The sequence below is a fragment of the Rhinolophus sinicus genome, linkage group LG17 (genome assembly GCF_036562045.2).
Source record: "Rhinolophus sinicus isolate RSC01 linkage group LG17, ASM3656204v1, whole genome shotgun sequence".
In the NCBI taxonomy this organism is placed as follows: domain Eukaryota; kingdom Metazoa; phylum Chordata; class Mammalia; order Chiroptera; family Rhinolophidae; genus Rhinolophus; species Rhinolophus sinicus.
In genome coordinates this window covers 6,110,309-6,136,623 of record NC_133766.1, presented here as the reverse complement: position 1 = coordinate 6,136,623, position 26,315 = coordinate 6,110,309, and the positions used below count along the sequence as shown (strand labels likewise).

General features: G+C 40.9%; 2 protein-coding genes across 3 annotated transcripts; one reads left to right on the top strand and one right to left on the bottom strand.

Annotated features, from left to right (window-relative positions):
- Positions 1 to 24: 24 nt before the first annotated feature.
- Positions 25 to 25,885, top strand: ANKRD45 (ankyrin repeat domain 45). 2 transcript variants are annotated; one of them, XM_074322149.1, is made up of 6 exons: positions 25 to 245; positions 6,475 to 6,838; positions 7,274 to 7,441; positions 16,912 to 17,006; positions 19,050 to 19,188; positions 22,186 to 25,885. In XM_074322149.1, exons 2-6 carry the CDS (start codon positions 6,490 to 6,492, stop codon positions 22,212 to 22,214), a joined length of 780 nt encoding a protein of 259 aa, XP_074178250.1. In that variant the 5' UTR covers positions 25 to 245; positions 6,475 to 6,489; the 3' UTR covers positions 22,215 to 25,885. The 2 variants fall into 2 exon arrangements, with proteins under 2 accessions (XP_074178250.1, XP_019579649.2); XM_019724090.2 differs by lacking the exon at positions 25 to 245 and adding an exon at positions 2,611 to 2,712.
- On the bottom strand, positions 9,913 to 12,258 carry TEX50 (testis expressed 50). Its single transcript, XM_019726185.2, has 2 exons — positions 11,261 to 12,258; positions 9,913 to 10,323 (listed from the first exon to the last, which is right to left on the bottom strand). The coding sequence occupies exons 1-2, from the start codon at positions 11,582 to 11,584 to the stop codon at positions 10,111 to 10,113; spliced, it is 537 nt and encodes a 178-aa protein (XP_019581744.1). The 5' UTR covers positions 11,585 to 12,258; the 3' UTR covers positions 9,913 to 10,110.
- Positions 25,886 to 26,315: the final 430 nt, after the last annotated feature.

Below are 26,315 nucleotides of genomic sequence, written 5' to 3'. Positions count from 1 at the left end.
AAGAGGTTCCGGGGCGGCTCAGGAAGTAGCAGCTGTCTTTGCTGGGGACTCAGCTAACCGCAAGCACCGCGCGTCTTCTTTCTTGTGTTCCCAAAGGGTGACCACTTTGCGAGTTCATCGCTGAATGGCAGTATTTGAATGCTGAAGCCTCCTCCTTTCCTCTTTTTTTTTTTTCCCACAGGAGAAGGCAACAGAAAGATGGGAGTAGTCACGGAAAGCTAGGAATTTTGGGTTATTTGTAGCAGGTGAGTCTCCTGTTGGCACAGTCTTGTCCCTAATTGTGGATTGAATGAATGATGCATGCATACATGGGGTCCACATGTACCTATTACCCTGTTTCCCTGAAAATATGACCTAGCCGGACCATCAGCTCTAATGCATCTTTTGGAGCAAAAATTAATATAAGACCCGGTCATATATAAGACCCGGTATTATATTATATTATACCTGGTCTTATATTAAAATAAGACCGGGTATTATATTAATTTTTGCTCCAAAAGATGCATTAGAGCTGATGGTCCGGCTAGGTCTTATTTTCGGGGAAACATGGTACATCACCTAGACATCCGTAAAGAATGAAGGACATAATCCCTCAGCCACTAGAAGTGCTGTTGACTGAGAGATCTTATCTGGCAGCCTTCTGGGAAGCACCTTTGTGGAAGAAGTTGCCTGCCCACAGCCTCACTCCTTTCCTGGGGTTCCTTGCAACCAGTGACTCACTGATGATGGTTTCCTTGCCCCATATTGGGACAGTTCTGAAGGGCCATCCAAACTTCAGAGCTGCCCAGAGGGTCTGTATAGGCTTTTGTTGAGATTACGTTGTAGCCCAACTTTCCCCTCTGCTTTGTTTCCTTACCTTTCTTTCCAGATGTTGATCTCAAGAGCATCCCTTAATAAATTTCCTGCCTGCTAAACTCTATCTCAGAATATGCTTCCTGGGGAGTCCAGGAATGACAGGAGTGGTTCAAGAAGCAGTCACTTAGATGGGATTTTTGGTGTGGACCACCTGCTGCCAGGCTAGAAAAGAGGATGTCATCACTGATGCAAGAGGGAGTACAGGTAGTCCCTGACACAATGTAGTGCCACTGTTGAAACTATTAGCAAACTGTATATTCTGGTGGAAGGAAACACTCTAGTAGGTGCAATATATTAGGCGTTAGAGATATTTAGAAGAAATATGGGTGGGCTGTGGCTAAGCTCATTTGATGCTATCTGATGAAATACAGTGATAAATTGGCTATTAAAAACTAAGCATCAACATCAAAGATTGCCTAGGTAATGAATACATCTTCTGCCACTGGAGAGCAGGAAAATCTGAGGAGCAGGTCCAAGACTTAATCATGAGTAGGAGAACCTCAAAGAAGAGTAAACTCAATATCGGCATGTCTGCTATGCCAAGGACAGGGTGCTAGTTGGGAAAGAGTGGGACTTTCACATATGGGATGGGGACATCTTGCTGAGTACACATGGGACTGAATTCTTAGAGTGCTGGATCAACGGAGACAGAATACAAAGTTAAGTAAGGGAGACTTAATTAATTTGGAAGCTCTCTCCTGGGATACAGGATTTAACAACTTCACAAGGATCTCAGGAGATGGTGCAAACATGCTGAAAAAAAATGGCTTCATAAGCATGGAGAGGAATGGCCCATACTAAATGAGGTCAAGATGCCAGGATTGACGAGGAAGGCAGTGGAACTAGGGATTAAACGGTTCAAAAACGTGAGCAAGCTAGAGTGAATATACTGTGTAAGCCTGGAAAACCCACCAGGCAATTACATTCCTTGGGAGGGACCAGAGGATACATCATTTAACAAAGTAATAAGGCAGGTGCTGGTGAGAGGGGTACCCAGAATCACTAGTGAGTTCAGTAATGGCTCTCCTCCACAAACTAGATTGATGGTAGGAGACTCCTATACAGAACTGGGCTCATGGATTGCAATGGAGACATTAAGTATTTAGAGACCGTCCTCATTTTTTTTTTTTACAGCTGCATAATCCTTGTGAAAAAAAGAACGTATCAAAATGTTCATTTTCAAACCAAGCTACTCAACCTTCAGCTCAAATGTTCTGAGCTCTTCAGCTCAAATGTTCTGAGCTTCTCTAAAATATTATATCCTCCCTAATGATTTTCTTGTAGAAATAGTAAAGAAATGAATGTTTTCTTTCACCCTTTTGTCTTCAGTAGAAAAACGTCCCTGTCTTCACTCTGCTCTATGTGAATATTTTTTGTGAGGTCTCAGGAAACGCTTCTTGTTGGTGTCAATGACCATAAACCATAAGAGAAAGACCTACAATACTTAAAAAATTAAGTGAGCTGCGCCTTATAATTACGATCTTTCATAGTTTTTAGAATGCATCTTCATCTTTCTGGAAAATTCTTCCATTTAAAGGCCAAAGATAATACTAGGACAGGCCGGCAATCAAAGCGCACTTCTTATTTTTAAATTTTATTTTTTAAAATGTAAAATAAATACAGACCACATTACATAAAACTTACAAAATAAAGAAAAAACCCGCTGTCCACCCTCCGAACACAACGCTTTGAGCCACTGCTACTTGAACCATCGTCTCCATCAGGCCCCTCCCTCTTCCCACACCTTGCAACTTTTACCTGCGCGCGCAGCCGGAACCGCGGCGCTGGGGTGGTGCTACGGCGCGCCGGGTGCGCCGTCACCATGGTAACCGCGGAAGCCCAGGGGCCAGGAGAGCGGTGAGTGCAGGTTACCCGCGCCGAGGGCCGTGGTGGCAGTGGGAGGAATGGGCTTCTCCCAGGCGGGTGCTGGAGGGGAGGAGTGTTTGCCTGCGCCCTGAGCTTTGGGTAGCGGGACCTGTCTCGCGGGCAGCCTTGGGCTGGGGGGGGGGGGGCGGGGTTGGGGGAGACGGGGAATCCCGGGAGGTCCCTGCGGGATTCAGGTCCAAAGGCAAACTCCGCTGCCCAGAAGTGGCCGGTACCCCCTCCGCCAGACCTCATGGGTCGCAAGGCAGGGCTGCCACTCAGTATCCTCTTTCTCAGGCCTTCTTTTTGTTTAATCCTGGTGCCCAGGGCAGCCCTTGGGAAACTTGTTCTTGCGCTGGGACTTGAAATCCTCAAGGGGCTGCATTTTTAAAACTTGGCTTAAAAATTAGACCCCCAACAGCAATTCCTCTGCCACAGCCTCATGCTGCCTCGTCTGCTTCCTTGCCCTTTGTTTATGCTCCTCCTACCTGGATTGTCTTTTCCCCCGTTCTTTTAAGGCCTCTACTCTTCAATACTGAAGTGTCACCTCTGCTGGGAAGGCTCTACTGGGAAAAGTGGGGACCTCCCCACTTTTCTCTCCTTTGCTCTCAAAGCGCCCTTTGCTGATCTCCCTTATATCCTATATCTCACGCTGTCACTGATGATTTACTGGTGTCTCCCCCACCGGACTCTTAACGGCCATTGGGGTGGGGACCTGTCTGATTTTCTGTTCTTAGTGCCTTAGCTGCCTCCAAAGAGTTCACTTTATAGTAGTTAAAAGGAAAAGTTAATAGGCTCATTTTCCCACGCTAATTTAGTAAGGCAGAGCAGGTGCTATTCTCATTTCACAAATAAGGAGAGTTCAGAAAATTCACATAATAACCAGAATCAGAAGGAAACCATGGGTCTTCTGACTCACAGCCCAGTAGGCCATTCTTCATAGTTCCAGCCCTCCCTCTGCCTCCGTCCACTCTTACTCTATGAACTTTGGTTATATGTAGTGGGGTTGCAATTTTGATTCATGTTATAACTTTTATGGGCAAAGAATGTAATTTATTTTTGTCTGTGATCTAGTTTCTTTCATGAGCATTCATTGATTTTAGGAAAAAATAATGGAAATGTTCGATTGGTTTTAGAGTTGATCTCAATCGGTAATTGTCTCCTTTTGCAATATGTCCAAATCATTATGTTGTACATTTGAAACTAATACAGTGTTACATAGTAATTTAAAAAATGCAATAATTAACAACAGCAACACAAGAGTCAAGATTCTGGGATTGAACAGCTGACTGGCTGAGCCTAATTTATGTGTCTGCCTCCACATGTGTGCTGAGATGGAGAGAAGGAGGCTCTTGTCTCTTTGACTTCTGCAGTGGGAAGTCAGCTTTATCTTCATTAGAAAAATTCTCTAAAACAGAGATTGGGATTCTTTAAGGAAGTGTGTGTGTGTGTGTGTGTGTGTGTGTTGGGAGGATGGAGAGTTGGACTCCAGGCACTCAAAAGGATTCCAAGTTTCCTTTCTGCAGTATTCTGTAAAATAAAGGAATTGAAGGAAACAATCTCAAAGATAAGATTTGGATCCAATCTTATGGTTGATTAGCTCCCCTTGCATTCCTACCCCTTCTACATTGCTTGCTTTTGTTATAGAGGCAGGGAAATCATTCTTTTTTCCTCTGATCTCCACAAATGCAGACGCAGTAACAGGAATTATGATGGCCATCTTGTTACAGTAAAGCAACCACCATGATAATGGAAGTCTTTCCATTATGATGGAATACAAAGATAGGAAGAGCTTGGATATATGAGTATATTTTTGAGCTGCTGAATCATCTCCACCTTTAAATTTCTTGTTATGTTGTGAAAATAATCTGCTTTAAAAAGTCAATCTTACTATTTTTGTATTACTTGCAATCAAAGAATTCTTAACTTCAACAACTTACGTGTATAAGTATTACACACATTTAGTGACGGTAGAGATTAATGTAGAGCTATAGTAACAAGAGACGTTATTCTTTCTAACTAGATTTCTTTTCCTTTTGACTTCTGAATGACCAAATCTTGCCCACTCTTTATGGCCCAGCTTAAATGACATTCTTTGCTAAATATATGATGCCCTTTATCTTATTTCCTGCATCTTTCCAGCCCCACTATCCTGAATCTTATGTTCAATCTTGCTTTTCTTCTGCTTCATTTTAGAATAGTGTCATTGAATTTGTATTCCTAAAAAGTCTATTTTAATTTTAATGGCTTCGAACGTCACAAAAATATACTACATATGATATGTATATATTCTTTTGGATTTACTTTTTTAGTTAATATTGTATTGTTGAGATTCATTCATATTGTTGTGTGCCTTATTTATTGCCGTGTAACAAATTACCCACAAACTCAGTAGCTTAAAATAGCACACATTCATTATGTCTTAGTTCCTCTGGGTCAGGAATCAGGGCACAGCTTAGCTGGATCTTTTACTTCAGGGTCTCTCATGAGGCTACAGTCAAGGTGTGTGTGAGGCCACAGTCATCTCAAGGTTCAGCTGGGGAGACCCACTTCTCAGGTCACTCAGCGGTGGTTGGTGAATTTAAGTTCCTCATGACCTATTGGACTGAGGGCCTCAGTTCCTTACTGGCTGTTGGCCAGAGGTTGCCCTCTGTTTCTTGAAAGGTGGACCCCTCCATCATAGAATGTGAGAAGAGCCAGGGAGAGAATACCAACAAGACGAAAGTCACAATCTGTTATAACTGAATTACAGAAGTGACAGCCCATCACATTAGGAGAAAGTCACTATGTCTAGCCCGTGTTCATGGGGAGAGAATTACACCAAGACAGAGGTGTGAATACCAGGTTGCAGGGTGAGGGAGCCATGTCAGAGCTGCTTGCCACTTGGTATACGACTGTAATTTACTCACTTTATCTCCTCTATACGATTTGTGTAAATATGCCACAGTGTATGCTCCTGTTTGTGGGCATTTTTTTTCTTTTTCCCCACCTAGGATTTTTGCTGTGTGAACACCAATGCTACAAACATTCTTATAGATATAGGAGGGAACTGTGCCACTCTTCTCTGAAGCGTTCCCAATTTAATATTCCATCTGGATTTTAATTCTATCTGGAATTAATCTTGTCCCTTCTAAACTTGCATAGCACTTCATCTCTTACGATACTTTCCATCTGTGACCTTTTATTACACTTATTTTGCACATGTCACCTTTTCTCCCCCGAAAAAGTAAGTTGTTGAGGGCAGGAAATAAATGGCATTCTTTGTAGTTTATATAATGTCTACACAGCATTGAGTACATTAGTAAGCTTTCAGTAAGCATTACTGAGGCACTGAGTTCTTTTTAAACTTCAGTGCCTAATGTTTTAAGGTCTTAATAACTGGCTCCAATGATCCAACTGTATTTCTCACTTCTTTGCAGTATGGACCCATGTTTAGGCAGGCGAGTCTCTATCATTCTCTTTCACTCTTTTCCCAATGAATCTAGCCCATCTTGATCGCTACTCTTTTTTGTATTGAATTTACCATTCATATCACGTATTCAGCATTTTCGTATGTATTCAGGCAGTGTATTGACTTACGGTAGGTACACCATAAACGTTGTTAATTGAATGGATAAATACCTTATTTCATAATTATTCAGCCAGTTAAATATTTTCATCCCATCTATATTGTCAGTGGACTAACCGAATAAATCAATAAATACCGATTTGTCTGAGTATATTTCTATTCCTTTTTTTTTTTTTTTTTTGTCTCAGGTAGTTTTGGAGTAAATGGAGTCAGAAGGACCCCCAAAGTCAGAAAGTTCAGAAAAATCATTATTTTTCTCACAGCAAAAAGAAGAAGCTGAAGAAGGAGCTGAAGAGAAAGAGGAGCAGAAAGAGGAGAAAGCAGACACCATTAATCCCCTGTTGCAACCTGCTCTCACGGGGCATGTGGAAGGTTTACAGAAGATTTTTGAGGATCCTGAGAACCCTCATCATGACCAGGCCATGCAGCTCCTCTTGGAAGAAGACGTCATTGGGAGAAATTTGTTGTATGCAGCTTGCATGGCCGGGCAAAGTGATGTGATCAGAGCTTTGGCAAAATATGGTGTGAATCTGAATGAAAAAACTGCCAGAGGTATTTTGTCTTTTCTCTCTTCACTATTACTTAGGACAGTGCGAAGATGTTATGTGCTGTCTTCAAAGTCAGATAGAGTTGATGTGCCTGTTGTATGTTTTGCAGATATCATATATGCACGCACACATATATGCGAATGAATGTGTGTATACATGATGATACGGTACAGCATGGTATAGTTAAGGGCATTTGCTGTGTGACTTGGGCAAGTTACCGAATCATTTTGTGTCTCTGCTTCTTCACCTGCAAAATGGGGCTAATAATTGTATTTTCCTTAGAGGGTGTTATGAGGATTAAATAAGATAAGTGTAAATATCTCCTAGTACTCAGCACAGCGTAGGTTGGTCAACAGTCAGTGCTTAGTGATATTACTGCAGTGATGAGCCTGGCTGGGCGGCATCCCTCGCACCTGAGCGTCTTCCCCTTGTCGGTCAGGTTACACGCTCTTGCACTGTGCTGCAGCCTGGGGGCGTCTGGGAACGTTGAAAGCACTGGTGGACTTGGACGTTGACATGGAAGCTCTGAACTTCCGGGAAGAACGTGCTCGAGACGTTGCCGCTCGGTATTCCCAGACCGCGTGTGTTGAATTCCTGGACTGGGCAGGTAAGGAGGCTTGCAGGGTGGGGGGAGCTGACTGACCACCTGTGCACTTTCCTGTGTTATGTGATGCTTCAATCAAAGGTCAAAAACACTATGCGTTCTTTTGAGTTTTACTAACGTTCTGCGTAAGTCATTTCCATAGGCCTGTAGAATATAGCTGAGCGATTTTAGGGAGATATACCTGTGTATGCGTACCAACAGTGGGTGAAAAATTCGTACTTAACGAAGTTCCTGGCATTCGCTCCTGCAGTTATTTGCATTTGTGTTTTCAGGCATTTTTTAAATGCCCACTGAGCACAACATTGTTGTAGGTACAATTGGTTGCCCCTGCCCTCTGGGCATTTGGTAGGTGGGGGATGATAAGCTGTAGACACATCCTACAGTTAAATAACAAGAGAAAGATGGAGTAAGGATAAATCAGCAGAATGGGGATATGTGCTATGGAGTGGTCAGAGCTTGCAGGAGCTGAACTGGGCCTCCTAGAAGAGATGGGATTTGAATACACAATTGAAGGGAAAAGGGTGTGAGCAAAATCTTAAAAGAGCTGGGAAGGAAAGTGGCACGTCGAGGGATGGAGGTGAGTGACGAGGTTGCCTTCCTGGAACTCAAGTCAGTTTGCACAGGTAGGCTACAGCGCAGGCAGAATAGTAAATGTTAGTAAGTACATTATTTGACTTGAAATACTGGTGTTTCCGCTTGAAACCTAAGTGACCAAGGACAACATACTTACATTCTTTATACCTCAGTTTCATTTTCCAGAAAAAGGGGCCAATAATAAGTCCTTCCACTTGCAGGTTGTTGTGAGAATTAAATAAAATGATACAAAGCACTGGAGCCACTGAAAACTTATGAAGAAGGGAAGAGGATGAAAGTGATAGGAAGAGTCACCTGGTAGCAATAAGGAGCTTGCTTATCAGTCAAATGAGCAGGGGACCAGGACAGTTAATAGAAATAAGGAAGCTGAGGGGAGGAAGCACATTTGGGAAGGAGAAGGTGAATTATACTTTGTGGATTATTTTATAGGTCATTGTCCTCTTGCACTAAATGTTTTCTAGGGGCAATAGTTCTGTCCGTACCTTCAATTTTTATGATTAGATCTGTAAGTAAAAAGAAAACAAATAGCAAAGAATTGAATTGATCCCACAATGAATAGTTATTGTAGGTGAAATTCACATTATATAATTTATAATCCATTTTTAAAGAATAACCCCCCAGTACTTAAAAAACACAATTCAGGGACAAATTTTTCTGGAAAGAAACAGGCTGGGGCTCTGGGTGTGGAGTTTCATTGGTGTCCTTCTCCCTAAAATCCATGTTTTAGTTCAGTCTTTACATTCTTGGGGGAATTATACCTAACATGTCCCAGTGATAAGACGAAAGAAGACGATAATACTATAAACTAGTATTCTGTTTCCAGATCAGCTGTACACTTGTAGAGATTGGAGCTTCATGGTAACGTAGCTCTGCAATGTAGTCTGAAACCAACTACTCAACATGAAATTTAACATTGTAGTTCAGACTTACCAAGAATACAAACTACTTCCCATTTCTTGTTCTAGTAATTAGAGCAGGAGGCACCTGGAGAGGGGTTGAGGACTCCCTACCCCAGAATCCCCTCCATTCTGCTGAAAATGCCATTAGAGGTAAATGTTTTGAGGTTTGGAGACTTTTTAAGTGTTCGAGAGTCCTTCATTAAAAGAAAAATATATCAGTGTTCTCTTCAAGGGAATTATTTGGCAGTTCAGAACTCTGAAGGGATGGAACAAACAATAATGGAAATATGGGTAGGGTTGTGCTAAGGAGTAGAGGTAAGGAGGAGAAGGTGGCAAGTGGAATCATAAACTTTTCATAGTCCGCAGTCACCCAGCGCAGGCACTGTTCTTTTCTATTACTTGTAAAACTGTAGAGTTGCCCATTTCTGTTTCAAGGATTGTTTTTTAAAAGTTGTTTTTTTTTTTTTTTTTTTTAACAATATGTTACAGATCTGGCATATTTTTCTGGGATTTTAGCATGTTTTTAATGAACTCTGTCCTAGTCTCAGATCAGTCTCCTCCCAGTTTTTGTTGGTAAGTGTGGTAACCAGACTTCTGAAAAATTGAGGTGGCTGAGCAACAAAATTCTGAAATACTTCTTAAAAATTGAGGCATCTTATCAACAAAAGTTGGACATTTTAAAAATGTTGATATTTAGTTCATCATTTACCAAACTGAACATGGAAACCATTATATTTAAAAAATTAATCTGTTCCTTAATACTTTCATACTATTTTAACAACATGAGATGGGAAATTAAGTTTCCTTGTGGCCATAAAATTTGTTCAGGAATGTAAGAAAAGTCACAAATATTTAAATCAGGGATTTATTAAAACACTAAAGACTCTATTCTACCAATCAGTTGATAATTAGTAGCCTAATATACTAAAAAGAATAAAATACTTAAACCTGAAGCAGTGACAGTGTACCATCTTTTCCCCAGGACTTTACTAAGCGTGGATGACTGTTTAAGCTGAGTAGAGATCACTTTTCAACCCAGACTTCTTTGGAAAGTTTCAGTAACGGTGACAAGAAATTACAAAGGCTCGCAAAGAACCATTTTTATCCTCACCTGAGTTCTCAATGGATTTCTTGGGTACTCTCCACATTGGACAGGGCTACATTTGTACACGGGTCTGTTTAGTATCCTCTGGCCACTTCTCCTTCACACTTCTTCTTCTTTGGTTTTCGGTGTTTGACTTTCTTTGCCAAATGATGATGGGATACCTGATTCAGGTACTCGGTCATCATCGAAGTTGTGGCAACCAGTTTGCAGAGTATTTGGTCAATGTCACAGAGGGACTGGCTTTGTAGGTCATTACCAAATGTATCTAAGGAGACTTTGTCTTTCAGCTAAAAGGAGAAAAATGATATTATCGTGTGTTTTTTTGTTTTTTTTTACTGCAGTTCAAATTAAATTTTTTTTCTGGATGTATGCACTTAAACTCCAAACACCACACGTTACTTATTTGTACAAAGGAAAGGTTACTATAGAAGAAAGGTACAAGTGGAGAAGACATACTCTTTTGTATATGCCCCCATATAAGATTATAGTCACCACCATCAGCACACATTTAAAAAGTGCTTTTTGTGGTTAGCACATTCTACTGGGAGAAATTATTTGAATATTATCAAAATATTTCCCTTTGCTAGACCGCCTCAAGGGATAACGCAATCAAATCAGAGTCATTTTATAACTATCTAATTGTCGTGAAGGTCATTGAGCTTTGACGATTGCCTCAGAATACGGTTCCCTTGGCAAAGTGGGAAATTAGTTTAAGAGTGCCATTTGCCCGCAAGTTCTGCGAACACCAGAAATTAGTGTACAGTCCGTTTAAAAGAATACATGCCAATTTTTATATACGTAGTCTTCTTAGATAGATCTGGAAGAGATCTAACAGATCTCTTGTTGCAGACCCTTTATTTTGTGGATGAGGCAGCTGAGGAAGGTCAGATGACTCATCTCAGCACCCAGACGTACCTGCAATTCCTATACATTCTACTCATTAGAGCTCACTACTTTCCTGATATGTGTTGTGCCTTGAAACAGAGGGATTCGACTGGATTATTTTAAGGACTTTCTACCTCAGTACATATTTTCGGGCACCGAGTATCTACAAGACACCGCTAGATACTTAGTGGGGGTGAATGGCAGGTGCCGGGTGGGGGGAGGGGGGAAAGGGGGTTACAAAGAGAAATAAGACGTGGTACTTTCCCTCATAGAAGCTGATAATCTTGTGTTTTAAACTCTGATATTCTATAACTATTGCTGCTTGCATCACTAATTCACCTTTTTCTTGTGTTTCTTCCATTTCACCAAGAGATAATGCACAGATAAAACAGACAGGATTAAAAAGAGAGCTTGTGCTAAAATATACATGAGATGTAAGCAATCCTGAAATATATCCATATTAGCAAAATCGCAGCACAGTTTGTTCATAGGGTAAGGTAGACAGTGAGATGGAGAAGGCTTAACTTTCAGATAATGCATTTCTTCTGGAAAAATCTCCCATCCAACCTTTGTCCAGATAGTTCCATCGCAAATGCAGAAGCTCTCCCTTAAGAAGCAGAGAAACAGCAGAGGAAAAATCAGAGCTATTCCTTGAATGGACATCTTTCTTTCTCAATTGGGACAAAACAAATCTATAGCCGAAAACATGGTCAGAGACAGCAGAAGTGCCCTCGGTATTAGTGAGGGTGGTGCTCCGATTGAGACATTTAAGATAATCTTCCTATTTTGAGAAACATATACTGACAATCATTGTCACATAGTCCTAGTGACTCAAGGATAGACTCAGTGATGTCATAAAGAACCACACTGGAACTAACAGGTGTTACCTAGCAGTCACTTGGGTTTCTCAGGGATACGTTTTGTTTTCTTGCTTTTTGCCAGAATGGTTTGAACATCTCCCATTTAATGAAAAATGAAGACTTTACTAATATTTTGCTAGCTAATAAATTCAAACTGTAGTCCTATTAATGGAATTTCATGGAAACAACTTACCTATATCTCTTCCAACCCTTTTGAAGTGTGGCAGTTTTACATCTGCTTAAAAAATACCTCTTGCTAGACCATTTCACACAACCTACATTCTGCTTCTATTTTTTCACTCTGAGTGGTCCTTCCCTTCAAATAGTTAAGCAACTACTGGGTGCCTCCCCCTTTTAACTTGTGTCCCTTTGGTGGCAATGTGGTGCTATTAGGTAGTGGGTGAGAGGTGGGCAATGTGGCATGGTGTGTGAGAAAAAAGATGAGATGGTAAGATAGCGTGGCATGGTACGTGATAAAAAAATGAGACAGAGACCCTGCCTTTGAGGATCTTAACAATCTAGAGGTAGAAGCAAAAAAAAAAAAAAAAAAAGATAATAAAAGTTCCAAGATACTGCAGACAAAAATGAGAGCTAATTATAGTCATGTAACAGTTGCTAGAGCAACGAGCTCTACCGGGGGAAATAAGGAGTTTCATAGAAGTGTGTTTAAGTAAGCTATGAGAAATGAGTAGAAGTTTGGTGGGCGGCGATGCGAGTAGGGCATCTGAGGTTGAGGAAACTTAATAAGCAAAGACAGTTTGTGTCAACATTCATATGACAGATGTTTATTGAGTATCTCCTGTGTTCTAGGATCAATGCATATACAACTAGGCACAAACAATCTTTCTGTGCATGGAGTTTACTTTCTAGTAGGGAGACATAGAAAATAACATCTACCTAAATCTGTATCTATGGAATGCTGTAGAGAAAAATAGAGTGGTACGGGGGTTATGAAGTTGCCAGCAAGTGAATGAGTGAGTGTGTGTGTTCTTTTACAGAGGGCAGTCAGGAAAGCCCTCTCTGATACGATGGTGCTTGAGCAGAGACCCAAGGAACTGAAGGAGTGGGCCATGTTGACATCTGGGGACAGTAATAGGAAGTAAATAATGGATAGGCTTTCGGGATGAGCATTGGAAGGAATAAAGCTGGAAAGGTAGCTTGTAGCTACATTGATTGTGGAGGTCCCTGTATTTTAGTCTATAATCCATAGGGTGTCATTTATAATTTTGAGGAGAAGCATGACATCAGCGTATTGAGTGCATTACTGCGTACCAGGCACTGTGCCAAGATATTTGCATGCATTGTACTGCATTTTGTTCCATCCTTGTGACAACCCTGTGAGCGCTGTTCTCTATTACTTACATTTTATAGATGGGGAAACTGAGGTTAGAAGGTTAACGTATTGTTGTCATCTCAATGTTTGTGTCCTCCCCGAAGTCACATGTTGGAATCCTCATGCCCAGTATGATGGTGCTGAGAGCTGCACAGGACATGAGGATGGAGCCCTCAGGAATGGGATTAGTGTTCTTATCAAAAATTCCCCGCAGAGCTCCCCAGCCCCTTCCACCATGTGAGGACACAGTAGAAGGTCCTGGCCATGGAGGAAGAGGGCTCTCACCAGACTTGCAACCAAGTCGGTGCCGTGATCTTGGATTACCCAGCCCCCCGAAATGTGAAAACTACGTTTCTATAGCTTTAAGCTGGCCAGTCTGTGGTGTTTTGCTATGGTGGCCTGAATGGACCGAGACAGGTATGGGGGCATTTAGAGGATGTTTGCAGTAATCGCCTGTCTCTACCAAGCCGCCCCAAATACATGTGTGCTCTCAATAAAATCAGTGTGCTTGTTACACAAATGCAGTTTCATGGCAAGTCCCTTAGTTCCCTCGTCCAACTAATTCTTCCCCTAAACTTCATCCTCTGTTGAAATTTGTGGAAACCACTGACTCCACGTCATCCAACTAGTGGAGCCAAAACCTAAACCTTGGATTCCAGTTTAGGTCATTCATTCCGTTCGCCACGTAAATGATGGGTTTGAAGCTGTGAAGGGCTGGAAGCAAGAAGACTGGTTAGCTGGTCCATACACATTAATACTATTCCAGATGTGGGTCCGAATTTGACTCTGGAAGGTACTTGTATTATGTCTACTTTACCGATATGCAGACGACGCTTAGAGAGATTGTTAGGTACTATAGGTGATACAGCTGAGCTTTAGAGTGATTTCATTAAGCCTCTCAAAATTTTCTGTTTGGAATTTTACAAGATTGCGTCTACTGGTGATGGTAGGCTGGACAATGGCCCCCAAAGATACCCGGGTAACGGTCGCTGGAACCCGTGACTATTATAGGGCAGAAGAAGCTTTGCAGATATGATTTGGTTAAGGATCTTGACATTGGGAGATTATCCTGGATTATCCAGGTGGGCCCTAAATACAGTCACAAGTGTCCTTATAAGAGGAAAGAAGAGGGCTGTTTGATACAGAAGAGAAGCTGGTGTGATGCTGGAAGCAGAGGGTGGGGTGATGCACTTCGAAGGTTTGGAAGGGGCCACAAGTTGAGGACTATAAACAATCGCTAGGCGCTAAGGGATGGGTTTTTTCCTTAGAGCTTCCAGAAGGAGTCAGCCCTGCCAATGCCTTGATGTTAGTCCAGTGACACTGATTGCGGACTTCTGGCCTCCAGAACTGTGAAAGAATAAATTAGTGCTGTTTTAAGCCATCCAGTTTGTGGCAATTTGTTACAGCAGCCGTGGGAAACTAATACAGATGCTGGTACCTGGAAGTGTGGAACGGCTAGCACAGATGCCTAAATATGTGGAAGCGACTCTGGAATTGGGTGGTGGGTACCTGGGAGAATTTTGAGGGGCATGTTGGAAAAACCCTAGATGGCCGTGAGCAGACTGTTGTTGGAAATAAGGCCATTCAAGGTGCTGCTGGCGAGGGCTCAGAGGGAAATGAGGAACCTGGTATTGGAAACTGTCCCCTGGTGGCAGAAAACAGCTGAATTGTGTCCTGCCATCATAAGGAGCACAGACCTTGTACGTGATGAACTTGGACATTTAGCTGAAGAGATTTGCAGGCAAAGTGTTGAAGGCATGGCTTGATTTCTTCCTGTTGCTTATAGTGAAATGTCAGAGGAGAAAGGTGACTTGAGGGAAGAACCCATGATGCACCGGGGAAACAGGACTTGATGCTTTGGGAACTTGTCAGCCCGTCCAGATTGCGAAAGTGCTAAAATTCAGAGATTCGCTGCCGGGAACCAGAGCGCTGAAGGGAAAGCCTAGCATGGCTGGGGCTGGGCAGTGCTTTGCCAGTGCTGAAGAGATGAGGCCTGTGACTCATGGGTCCCCACTGCCATCCCAGTGGAAGTCAGGGACAGAATGACACTGTCCAAGAGGGGACCCGTGGAGAAGCCTCTTGTCTAATGAATGAATCTTCGTGACATGCAGAGAGACTCACAAGGTTTATTTGAGGATGTCACACTAGTGGGAACATTGCCAGTTTGGATAGAGGGACAGAGAGAGGACAACGTGAAAAAAGGCTGCCAGACTCCCAAAACTCTCCAGGCAGGAAATGACTGATAAAATGATTGAGCTGCAAGAAATGGGCTACCTTTCGTGAAAAAGGAAGGACGACTCGGGCTGGAGCCGCAGACCAAGGGGATGGAGCCTCACCACAAGGGCTTATTCCCAGGCCTTGACACCTGATGGAATTTGCCCCGTGGGATTTCAGAATCGCTTGGGATGGGTGACTCTGTTTTTCCTTCCATTTTCTCCCCTTTTGATGGGCAGTATCTACTAATGTTACTCTGTACCTGTGCACCACTGTAGTTTGGGAGTAGAGAACCTGTTTTCTAGTGTCACAGGTCTATAGGTGGGAGAGGAATTTTACCCCAGGATGGAAGGTCTCACCCATATCTTGCTGAGATGATTTAGATGATGAGATTGGAGACTCTTGAGCGGATGCTGTTTTAGATGAGCATCAGGACACAGACTGATGTCATGGGTTGAAACTTTGGGATGTTGGGATGGGGTAAGTGTATTTTGTATGTTGGATAGCTGTGAATTTTGGAAGGCCAGAGAGCAGAATGTGGTAGGCTGAAAAAGGGCCACCAATGATATTTAGGTCCTATCCCTGGAACTTCTGAATGTTACCTCAGATGGCAAAAGGGACTCTGCATAGCCTTAAATTAAGGATCTTGAGACCAGGGATTATTCTGAATTGCCCAGGTGGGACCTAAATATAATCACAAGTGTCCTTATTGTAAGTGAGAGGAGGACACAGAAGAGGAGAAGGTGACCTGATAGAAGTAGAGATTGGAGTGATGTGTGCTAAAGGTGGAGGGAGAGCCAAGGAGTACAGACGGCCGCGAGAGGCTGAAAAAGGCAAGAAAATGGATTCTCCCCTCAGAGCCCACGGAAGGAGTCAGCCCTGCCAGCACATTGACTTCTTAGCAGAGCTGATGTCAGACTTCTGGCCTCTAGACTCTAAGAGGATAAACATGTGTTGTGTTAAGGCACTGAATTTGTGACAATTTGTTCTAGCAGCCACGGGAAACAAATACATCACTGTTCAGTTAATGTGGGGCTAATCGACAATTTATAATATTCAGTTGTTCCATCTAGGAAAGTGATAAGCCATCCAATTTATCGAGTTTTATTTCTCTCAAAGTGTTACAATTTTATCTAAATGGATCTTGCAAATGTTGTGATATTACTACGGGTGCTATGGTAAATGGGATTACTTTAAACACTTTTTTTTTAAAAGGAAAGCACTTTTTAGATTTATTTTGAAGGATCAAGAAGAGTAAAGCAAGCGACAGTTTGTGTATTGGAAATGTCTTTTTTGTTCCTTTCTCCACAGTAGATATTTTAATAGAATATGGTCTCTTTGGGATCAGGTGTCACATCTTATATTTATTTGTTCTTCAAAAATTCTAGGAACATAGTGAGTGCCCCAAAGTGCTGTGTTGGTTGAGTGTTAATCTTTCTTCAAATTCAATGAAAACAACCATACAAAATCTCCTACATACAGTCTTTTTATAATATAAAATAGCACATTTGAAACAGTTGAGCATATTTCTTTTTTTTGGTCTTTGTCATATTATTGTGTCTTTTACTGTCTTATTCTTTCAGATGCAAGGCTGGCTCTGAAAAAATACATTGCAAAGGTCTCTGCAACTGTAACAGAGACAGAAAAGGGACAAGGGAGACTCGGTAAAGAAGACAAGGTACTGCATTGTGATTACTGCTTATTCTGAGGTCTTTTGAGGTTTTTTCCTCATAGCTTTAATTTCTACGCTAATGCTTTAGAGATAGTGGTGGTCCTTATTGCTCTCTTCTCCGTCCATCTGTCCGTCCCTCCCTCCCTTCTTTCCTCCTTCATTTCTTTCTTAATAAACTACTGGTAAGAGATAGACTAATAAAAATTAAATTAAATAATATTAAAGAGTGACATAGAGATGTCCTAAGTATCTCACCCGACACGAATGAATCTTAGAAATGTAGTGTTGAGTGAAAAAAAAAATTGCCAAAACTACATAGATTTTTATAAAGGTCAAAAACAAGCAAAATCAAACTGTATTATTTAGGGATGCCTACATATGGGGTAACACAATTTTTAAAAGGAAGGCAAAGGTATGCATACAGATTGTGACTAACTCTTGGAGGTGGGCAGGGGGATGGGAAGGGGAGGGACACAGAAGAAATTAGAGGGCTCACCGATGCTTGCTCATTATTTTGCTTCAAAATTTAGGTACGCGTATACATCATATATCTTCGTGTATATGTACATATACATTACATATTCTGTAATGTATCAGATTTTACACAATGGTAAAAAAAGATACCCAGGTATAAAGATAGTTCATTTAAAGCCAGCGTGCCACATTTACTGTATACTAAGTATTATGTGTGGACTGGCTTTGGCTGTGCAGACACGCAGAAGGGAGATATGCAAGGTATCAGGAATGTGGGTGGGTTTTAAATTATTTCCTGCATCTCTGTGCAGGATGTTCTGTGACTTTCTGATGAAAGAGAATTAGCCAAAAGCATAGGCATCACCAAGTCTGGGAACATGGTAAGTTACATATTTCACCTGTGGTTTCTGAAACACTTTACAAAATCTCCTATGAAACAAACAATATAGGCAAAATTCTGTTTGACTAGCTATTGGAGCTATTAGATCTGCAAAACAAAATTATCCTGGCACAACAAACGAACAGTACTTTGTCAAACTAGTTACTATAAAGGCCTTTTTAATTTCTATTTTTAAATATTTGGTTATTTGAACTAGCAAATATTAGGCACATATAGTAATACTTAGAATAAAATTGAAATGTCTGAAGCAAACTTAATAGTTTTTCTTTTCCATTTCCAGTCTTAACCACCCTGTGGTTCTAACACTTTTGAATTAATTTCACTGTACTTTCCCTTCAATTATATACACATATGTATGCACACATATAGTTTTATAAGAGATTTTGTGTTTGTAAAAATGGGATCATGCTATACATATTATTCTTTAATTTGCTCTTTTTCCTTTTATAATATATTATGGACATCTTTCCTAATCCACTTCATGCTACATACTTCTGCCTATGCTGCTGCTTATTTAATAATATGGAGAGGACTTACATTTACTCATTTCTCTTTATTATTACAAACCATAAAACCGTATACCTCTTAAATCAAACCCTAGCAGTTTGCTGCACATGTACACAGAGATGGTTTTGCAAAAGGGAGGTTTTCAGGGAGGTGGGGCCCTTCCTGAATTTTCCTCACTTCCTCCTCTGTGAGCCATCTGAGGAGTATAATATCCACCATGTCTGCTGAGGCGCGTGCGGCCCACACCTTCCACTGACTCCCAACCCGCAAACACTTCTCTTTATCACTGGGTTCCATGAAAATAAAGAATTAGGGACAGGGTGTGGACTGGCCCAAGGCTTCATGGCTCTACATTGTGAGTTTCCTTATACTCCCATTTCACTGATGTGAGAGCTATACTGGCCAATACAGTGGCTGCTGGCCATTCGTCGCTACTTAAATTTGAACTCATTAAAATGAAATAAAATGAAAAACTCAGTTCCTCACTAGCCACTTTTTTAGTACTCAGTGGCCATGTGTATGTCTGATGGTGGCTGTACTGGACACTGCAGGCATAGAACATTCCATCATCACAGAGAGTTCTGAGGGACAAAGCTGGGTTAGAGATACTATGGAATTTTAGTTTTCCATTAATAAGTGGCAAGTAAATTGTCTGTTTCTGTCTCTAGAATACCATCCTTGGTGCATGCCGTATAAAAAGTGAGTGGTTAGAAACCCATTTGGAAGCTCCTATTAATGAGCTTTTTGAGCAGAAACAACAATTGGAAGATATCGTGACTCCTATCTTCATAAAAATGACCACACCACGTAAGTTTTGCATAAAAAGTGTTTTGAATGTCAGAAAAGATGAAAATTAGGTTCAGTGTTGTTATTTCTGAGATACTTTGATTTTAACAATCTTCATTAAGTAGCCATTAACCTTTTTACAGGCACTAATCTGTGATATAACGCCCTAGTTTCATTAATAGTTTTAATGTTAATAACTTAAAATAATAACTGAATTATTTCTATAGAGAATGTCTACTACTAAACTTAATGTTATTACCATCATTGATCATTTAATTTTATATAATTTACTATGCTTTTGATTTTGACCAGTGATTTTCAACTAGGAAGGCATGACCTCTTAGGAGACAGAGTAACAGAATTTGAGTTCTAAAAATAATCACGGGGAAGCAAAATACAGGATAGGGAATATAGTCAATAATATTGTAACAACTGTGTATGGTGTCAGATGGGTACTAGACTTATCAGGGGATCATATAAGGTATATAAATGTCTAATCACTATGTTGTGTGCCTGAAACTAATATTGTATGTCAACAGTAATTGAAAAGTAAATTTAAAAGAGCATTTTTAGTATTATAACTATAATTTGAAAACCCTATTGTGGAAATACTGTCCTGTGAATGGGGGTGGTGGTGCAATATTCGAATCTTGGAGGCAGTCATACCTGAGATTTAAAAAATTACCAGCTTTATTGAGATATAATTCTCATACCATAAAATTTCCCATTTAACAATGTATAATACAGTGATTTTCAGTATCTTCACAGAGTTGTATAATCATCACCACTATCTAATTTTAGAGCATTTGATCAACCCCAAAAAGAAATCCCATACCCATTCCTCTCTCCCATAAGCCCCTGGTAACCACTAATCTACTTTCCATCTGTATGTGTTTGCTTCTTCCGGACGTTTCATAAATAGAATCATATAATCTGTGGCATTTTGTGTCTGGCTCCTTTCACTCCGCATAATGTTTTCCGAGTTCATCCATGTTGTAACATGTATCAGTATTCCTTTTTATGGGTGAATAATATCCCATCGTATGGACTCAGATTTATCCATTCATGAGTTGATGGACCTTTGAGTTTCCGCTCTTTTGACTATTATAAATAATGACTATTATAAATAAACTCTTGTGAATAAATTTTTGTGTCACCACATGTTTTCTTTCCTCTTAGGTACATACTTAGGAATGAAATTGCTGGGTCATGGTACCTCTTTGTTAACCTTTTGGGGAACTGCCAAACTGTTTCCAATGTTTTATTTTCTACAAGCAGTATATATGAGGGTTCAAGTTTCTCCACATTATCAGTATTTGTTTTTGTTTTCTAAAAAATAATTTTAGCCATCCTAGGGTGTGAAGTGGTATCTTAATGTCATTTTAACTTATTTCCATTTCCTTCATTACTAATGATGTTTAGGCGTCTTGCGTGTGCTTACTGGTCATTTGTGTATTTTCTTTGGAGAAATGTCTATTTGAATCCTTTGCGCCTTTTTAAATTGGATTATCTTTTTATTGTTGAGTTGTTAAGAGTTCTTTATGTATTTTGGAGACAAGTCCGTTATCAGATATATGCTTTGCAAATATTTTTCCTCATTCTATGGATTGTCTTTTCATTTCCTTAATTATGTCCTTGGAAGCACAAAAGGCTTTAAGTTTGATGAAGTCCAATCTGTCTATTTTTCCTTCTGTTGCTTGTGCTTTCATTGTCGTAGCTAAGAAACGCTGCCGAGTCCAAGGTCACAAAGATTTATGTTTTTCTGTAAAGAGTTTCATAGATTTACCTCTTACATTTAGTTCTATGATCCATTTTGAGTTATTTTTGTATATGACGTGAGATAGGGGTTCAGCTTCATTCCTTTGAATGTGAATATCCAGAACCTAAGGTTGTTCTGTTTATCAAAAGGAGCTGTGGTTTTTTTTAAGGTTAAGACACTTGAATCAGTCTAGGTTGTGTGGTTCATTATCCCTTCCATGTATACTCAGCATCTACTGAGCACACGTGTACACACACACACACACACACACACGCACACACACACACACACAGCGCTCTCCTAGATCTCCTGCAGGGAGACAGACGCTTTACACTGTGGTTGGCTTTAAGGAGCCTCTCCCGAGCAAGCGCACTAGGAAAGACAGACTACGTGCTGTGTATGTTCAGAGAAGTTCAAATGCGGGAACAGGGCAGTGGTCAGTATCCCTCTGGCTGATTGTCATTGAGTCTTATTATTACTAAGGCACAGTAATAATAAGTTAGAAAGTTAACTTGTGATCATTTCGTGAAAAGTACTGAATTGTAAGCTTAGAAAGTTTGGGCTTCGTTATCAGGCTGGTGGGCTGCCATTAAAGGCGTTGGGGTAGGAGAGAAGAGGGATTAAGTAGGGGGCAATAATCTGGCTTCCCTTGTAAAACGGGTTGGAGGGAGAAGAGACTAGAGGGAGTGAGACCCGGATAGTCAGGGAGTGAGATGATTAAGACCTGAATTATTGGTTATACAGCTCAATTCCCACCTTCTCCCCCTGCCCCACCTCTACCGACAGCCTGGCCCAACAACCCACCCCACCCTTCCTCACATCTGAGGAAGAATTACCTCTCTCCCCAAGTCCCCTATATGTCCTCCAAGCACCCCAGTAACTTACACCTTCATATTATGAAAGTGTTACATCTTAATGGAACGTCCGAAATGTCCCCTTCATTTTACAAAGAGGAAAGTGAAGGTAAGAGAGGTTAAGCAATTTATTAAAAAGTTACTCTATCTAGTTGCAGAATTAGGAACAGTAAGACTGATTTTGGGGGAAATGTGACCTCACAGCTTTAAATATTTTTAAAAAACCTGTGCGGGGAGAATGTGAGTACTTGAATTGATTGATATACCAACACCAAGTTTTAATTAATGACTGGTTTCAGGCTGGGACATACTGATTTATTTCATAACTGTTTTACAAACTGGCTTTGTGTTGGTTTTATGTTACAATCCAATTAAACGTAATTTGAAAAATCTGCTTCCTTTCAGGTCAAGTGAAAAATGCCAAAACTGTATAAGCCATGGTCAGAAGAGAGGCCAAGATCATCCTACTAAATGTATATTTTATAAAGTCCACATTTTCTTCTAGAATTTGTAAAGGCAAACCTATTCATGACAATGGAAGTTGAGAAAAGAGATGTGGAGTTTCATAAAAACGTTGAAATACGAAATTAAGTCACCCATGTTTTGTTTATCCCTCTTCAGCAGGTTAGGGGCTCTCCCTCTGCTCCCCCAGGCACAGGCCCATGTGACCTCCTCATGCTCCTTCCACAGAGCACTTGGGGATGAATCGCTCAGAATCTAATAATCTTTCTGTGTGATTGAAACAGGAAATTTCCATTCATTTGAAGAATTTTGTATATATAATAAAAAGACATTGGCAATTTCCAGAGGAAAGACTTGTTCCCCCTCTCTCCAAAGGAGAGTTACGGGATGGTATTCTGGAGCAAGGAAATATTCAGAGGAGTTTGGAGCCGGGCCCTTTGCTCTTACTTTTCATGTCCAAATTAAATTTACCTGTAAGGTGCAATATAGTCTCTTAAGTAAACCTTCTTATGTATTTGTCTTTAACCTAGGTCTCTCTTTAAATGAGTAAACACAAATCTGTTTAGTTTCATATTTAGATTTCCTGTCTTCTGTAGGTTTGGTGATACAGATATTATAACTGGACTCTACGCCATTGTCACTTCTGTTCTATTTTATATTTCTTAGGTTTTAAATATCATTGTTGGTTTCATATTTAGTGATTTGAAATGTCTTTTTTTTTTTTCACTTTAGCTAAATACCCCTGATCTATTATACTTACTGGAAAAACTTTATAGAAAGACAATGTTTTTAAAAAACATATTTACTCATTTTTCTTATACTTTTTCTTCTTTATCCCACCCTAAAAGCTAGTTTTTCATTGTAGAGAGGAAGGAAAAGAAATAAGCAATTCAGTAATTTCTTGTCAGCTGACGTTTTCTCAGCCACGGTTTTGAGATGATACTATTTTAAATTTGTCTCACAAATTTTAAAGTTTTGAGATCTTTACGTATGGGCAGTGCAGTTTCAGTTGCCTTTAGTAAAAGAACAGGGCACTCACGCCACTCCCCTCTCTGGTAGTTCCAGTGGGTGTTTATGGAATAGAACAAAGAAGACCTGTTTGCTCCGTTCTCTTCACACTGTGTATTGTGAGAAGTCTGTTCTCTTTAAGCACTGTAGTCATTTGGGAAAAGGTCAGGTGACGTTTTTGTTGTTTCTACTCAAATTCTACGTTTTCTGAGCCTTATCTTGACTATGACCCTACTTTCCAGGCATTTGGTCTTGGTGATTAGGGAAGGGTTCCTGTCTCACGTCCAAGAGTCCTGGATAAGACCGAGGCACTTCTGGAGACCCCTGGTATGAAATAAACCTGCTTCCTCTGTGCATCGTTCACTCACTATCCTCAGACTTTTTGTAACTTTTGATTTATTTGCTAATGCTGTCTTCTTGAAACTCCTTGTATTGGCACTTTTATGTCATTATAGGTCCTCTACTTTCTTACAAACTACTCTTTCTGACTTTTACCCGCTGCTGTGGTCTCAGTATGTTTGTATCCCTCCCCCCCCACACATCCTCCGCAGTTCCCTTGTTGAAACCTAATGTCCATTGTGGGGCTTCTGGGAGGTGATTAGGTCATGAAGTTAGAGTCTTCACGAATGGGATTAGGCCCTTTCCAAAGAGGCCCTCGACAGCTGCTTTGCCCCTTGCGCCATGTAAGGTTACAGCGAAAAGACAGCCGTCTAGGAAGGGGCTCCCACCAGACACCGAGTCTGCTGGCAACTTCATCTTGGACTTGCCAGCCTCCAGAACTGTCAGAAATACATTTCTGTTGTTCATAAGGTACCTACCTGGTTTATGGTATTTTTGTTACCGCAGCCCGAACGGACTAAGACGCCAGGTCCTCTTCATCTTGCCTCCAGCTATGGGAACTTCTCAAAAGTCAATCCTATCTTACAGTTTTATATGTCAGTTATACCTCAGTGAAGCTCGGGGAAAAAGTCCATCTTGACCCTTGGCAAAGCAATCTATAATTCTCTACCCCTGACCTTCTCTGTCCCTAATGTTAGGAAGAACGAATCCCTCTTTCTTTGGGCACCCATAGTGCTAATAGCCTCAAACTGTCTTCTACTTGCTTGTTCATGGGGAGACATGCTTGCCTCCCCATGTGAATTGTGAGCTTTTGGGGGGTAGGGGCTTTGTCATGTTTTCCTTCGTACCCAAAGAGCTCGTAAGAGAGTGAGTTAGGAAATAATAACTGGATGGATTCTCTTTTGGTGCTACCTTAGTCACAAAACTCACTGATCTTTATTCATTGATGGAGTATATTCACCATTATAAAAATACCTCCTGAATTCTCTCTCTACGTCTTGTTTGTGCCAGGGCCCCATTCCACTCCCACTCCTCCAGCAAACACGCCATGCACATACCCAGAATCATGATGTCTGTCTAGTTTCTTCACTGACCTTCATCTTGAATGCCATGTTTCTTCTTAAGCATGTAAACTTGGAGATTCCCAAGGGATTCCTGTCTCACTTCAAAGATTCCACTGATGTGAGGATCCGAATATCCATTTATATCTATAGATCTATAACGTTAGTATGTTTTGAGAGATATGCTACTTCTTCTGACCTTTTGTTGCATTGAATTATAGAAATATTGAAATGCCCTTATGTTTTGAATTTGAGCTGTTACACAGGTAGTTGCATGACATGTTTTGAACACCCACAGAGTAATTATTATTTCGAAGTGCATACTAATAAATTAAATGATATTATGTGAGAGGTGGTCAAGCAAAAGCTAGGTTCAGTGTTATAGCTTCTAGACAATGATTTCTTAGACTTTCGTATGTCATTGATTGGAAACGTGTAAAAACATAAAGGGAGGAGATTGACATGACATCATTAAGAAAACTATCTGCTATTACTATCATTTAATAAAAGAAAAGATATTTTAATCCCAGAAAAGAAGGAAAAATATCTCAGTAAGACTCCGCCCTTTAAGTTGAATAAATTAAGTTTTCTTATAGACTTTAATATTTCTCATTTTGTCATGTGTGATGGAACTTTTATCAAGAATCACAGCTGGCCTGTGGTGCAGACTTTGAGACCTACTGCTCTGGACTAAGCCAAAGCAGGCAGACTGCTGTTTGGGTTAACATGCAGCACCAAATTGCAAAGGGCTGACAGTTCATCCCAGGGTTTGATCTAACACGTGATAGATTGTATTTTCCAAGATGGCCACATCTGTCATCCCACACGCTCTTCTTACAATGTGGTCATGACATTCCTCACATAGAGAGGTGGGTCTTTGTCCTCTCTTGAATCTGGGCAGGCCTGTGACTGAAGAGGAAGGAAGCTGTGTGATTTCCATAGATCACACAAGATCATAAGCATGGTGCAGTTTCTGCCTAACTCTCTTGAGATGCTCGCTCTTGGAAACCAACCTGTGGAGAGACCCATATGGACAGAGACAGATGTCGCAGCCCACAGCCCTGGCTGAGCCGCCCCCAGCAGTCACCCCCAACTTGACAGCATATGAATGAGCCATCTTGGAAGTGGATGCTCTAGTCGAGCCCCTGCAGCTGATGCTGTATCGGCCAGAGATGAGCCTCTGTGGATCCCTGCAAAGGTGCAGGTTTCAGCTAAATAAAGGATTGTTGTTTTAAGCTGCAAAGTGTTGTGTCTGTTTGTTACACAGCATCTATAACATGCAAATTTTGGAACCTGGAAGTGAGAAATTGACATAACAAACCCCCAAATATGTGGCATTGCCTTTTTAGGTCTGGGCTGTGGGAAGGAGCCAGAGGGGCCTAAAGGGGAGTATTAGTGAAAGCCTGCAGGGCCTGAAGTAGATACTTAGCAGAATCTTGAAGGGCTTCTAGGGGGCTGTTAGTGGGAATTTATAGGAAAGAGAGGAAAGTGTCACTAGAAGCTGGAGAAAAGGGGCCCTTGTTATGTGATGGCAGTAGGTTTGGCCATCCTGTTTTCTAAGTAATAAACTCAGTGATCCCGCTAAGGATTCTTCCAGGCAGTGTTCAGGTACCACGTGGCTTCTACTGAAATGTGAGAGGAGATGAATTGAGCTGAAGAAGAGTA

Bases quoted from the DNA above. Each gene is read 5' to 3' on its own strand.
- ANKRD45 (XM_074322149.1), top strand. From the start codon at position 6,490: ATGGAGTCAGAAGGACCCCCAAAGTCAGAAAGTTCAGAAAAATCATTA. The intron at 7,442-16,911 runs GTAAGGAGGCTT...TTATTCTTTCAG, and splicing joins TGAATTCCTGGACTGGGCAG to ATGCAAGGCTGGCTCTGAAA. The intron at 17,007-19,049 runs GTACTGCATTGT...TTCTGTCTCTAG, and splicing joins GACTCGGTAAAGAAGACAAG to AATACCATCCTTGGTGCATG.
- TEX50 (XM_019726185.2), bottom strand. From the start codon at position 11,584: ATGTCCATTCAAGGAATAGCTCTGATTTTTCCTCTGCTGTTTCTCTGC. The intron at 10,324-11,260 runs GTGAATTAGTGA...TTCTCCTTTTAG, and splicing joins GGAAGAAACACAAGAAAAAG to CTGAAAGACAAAGTCTCCTT.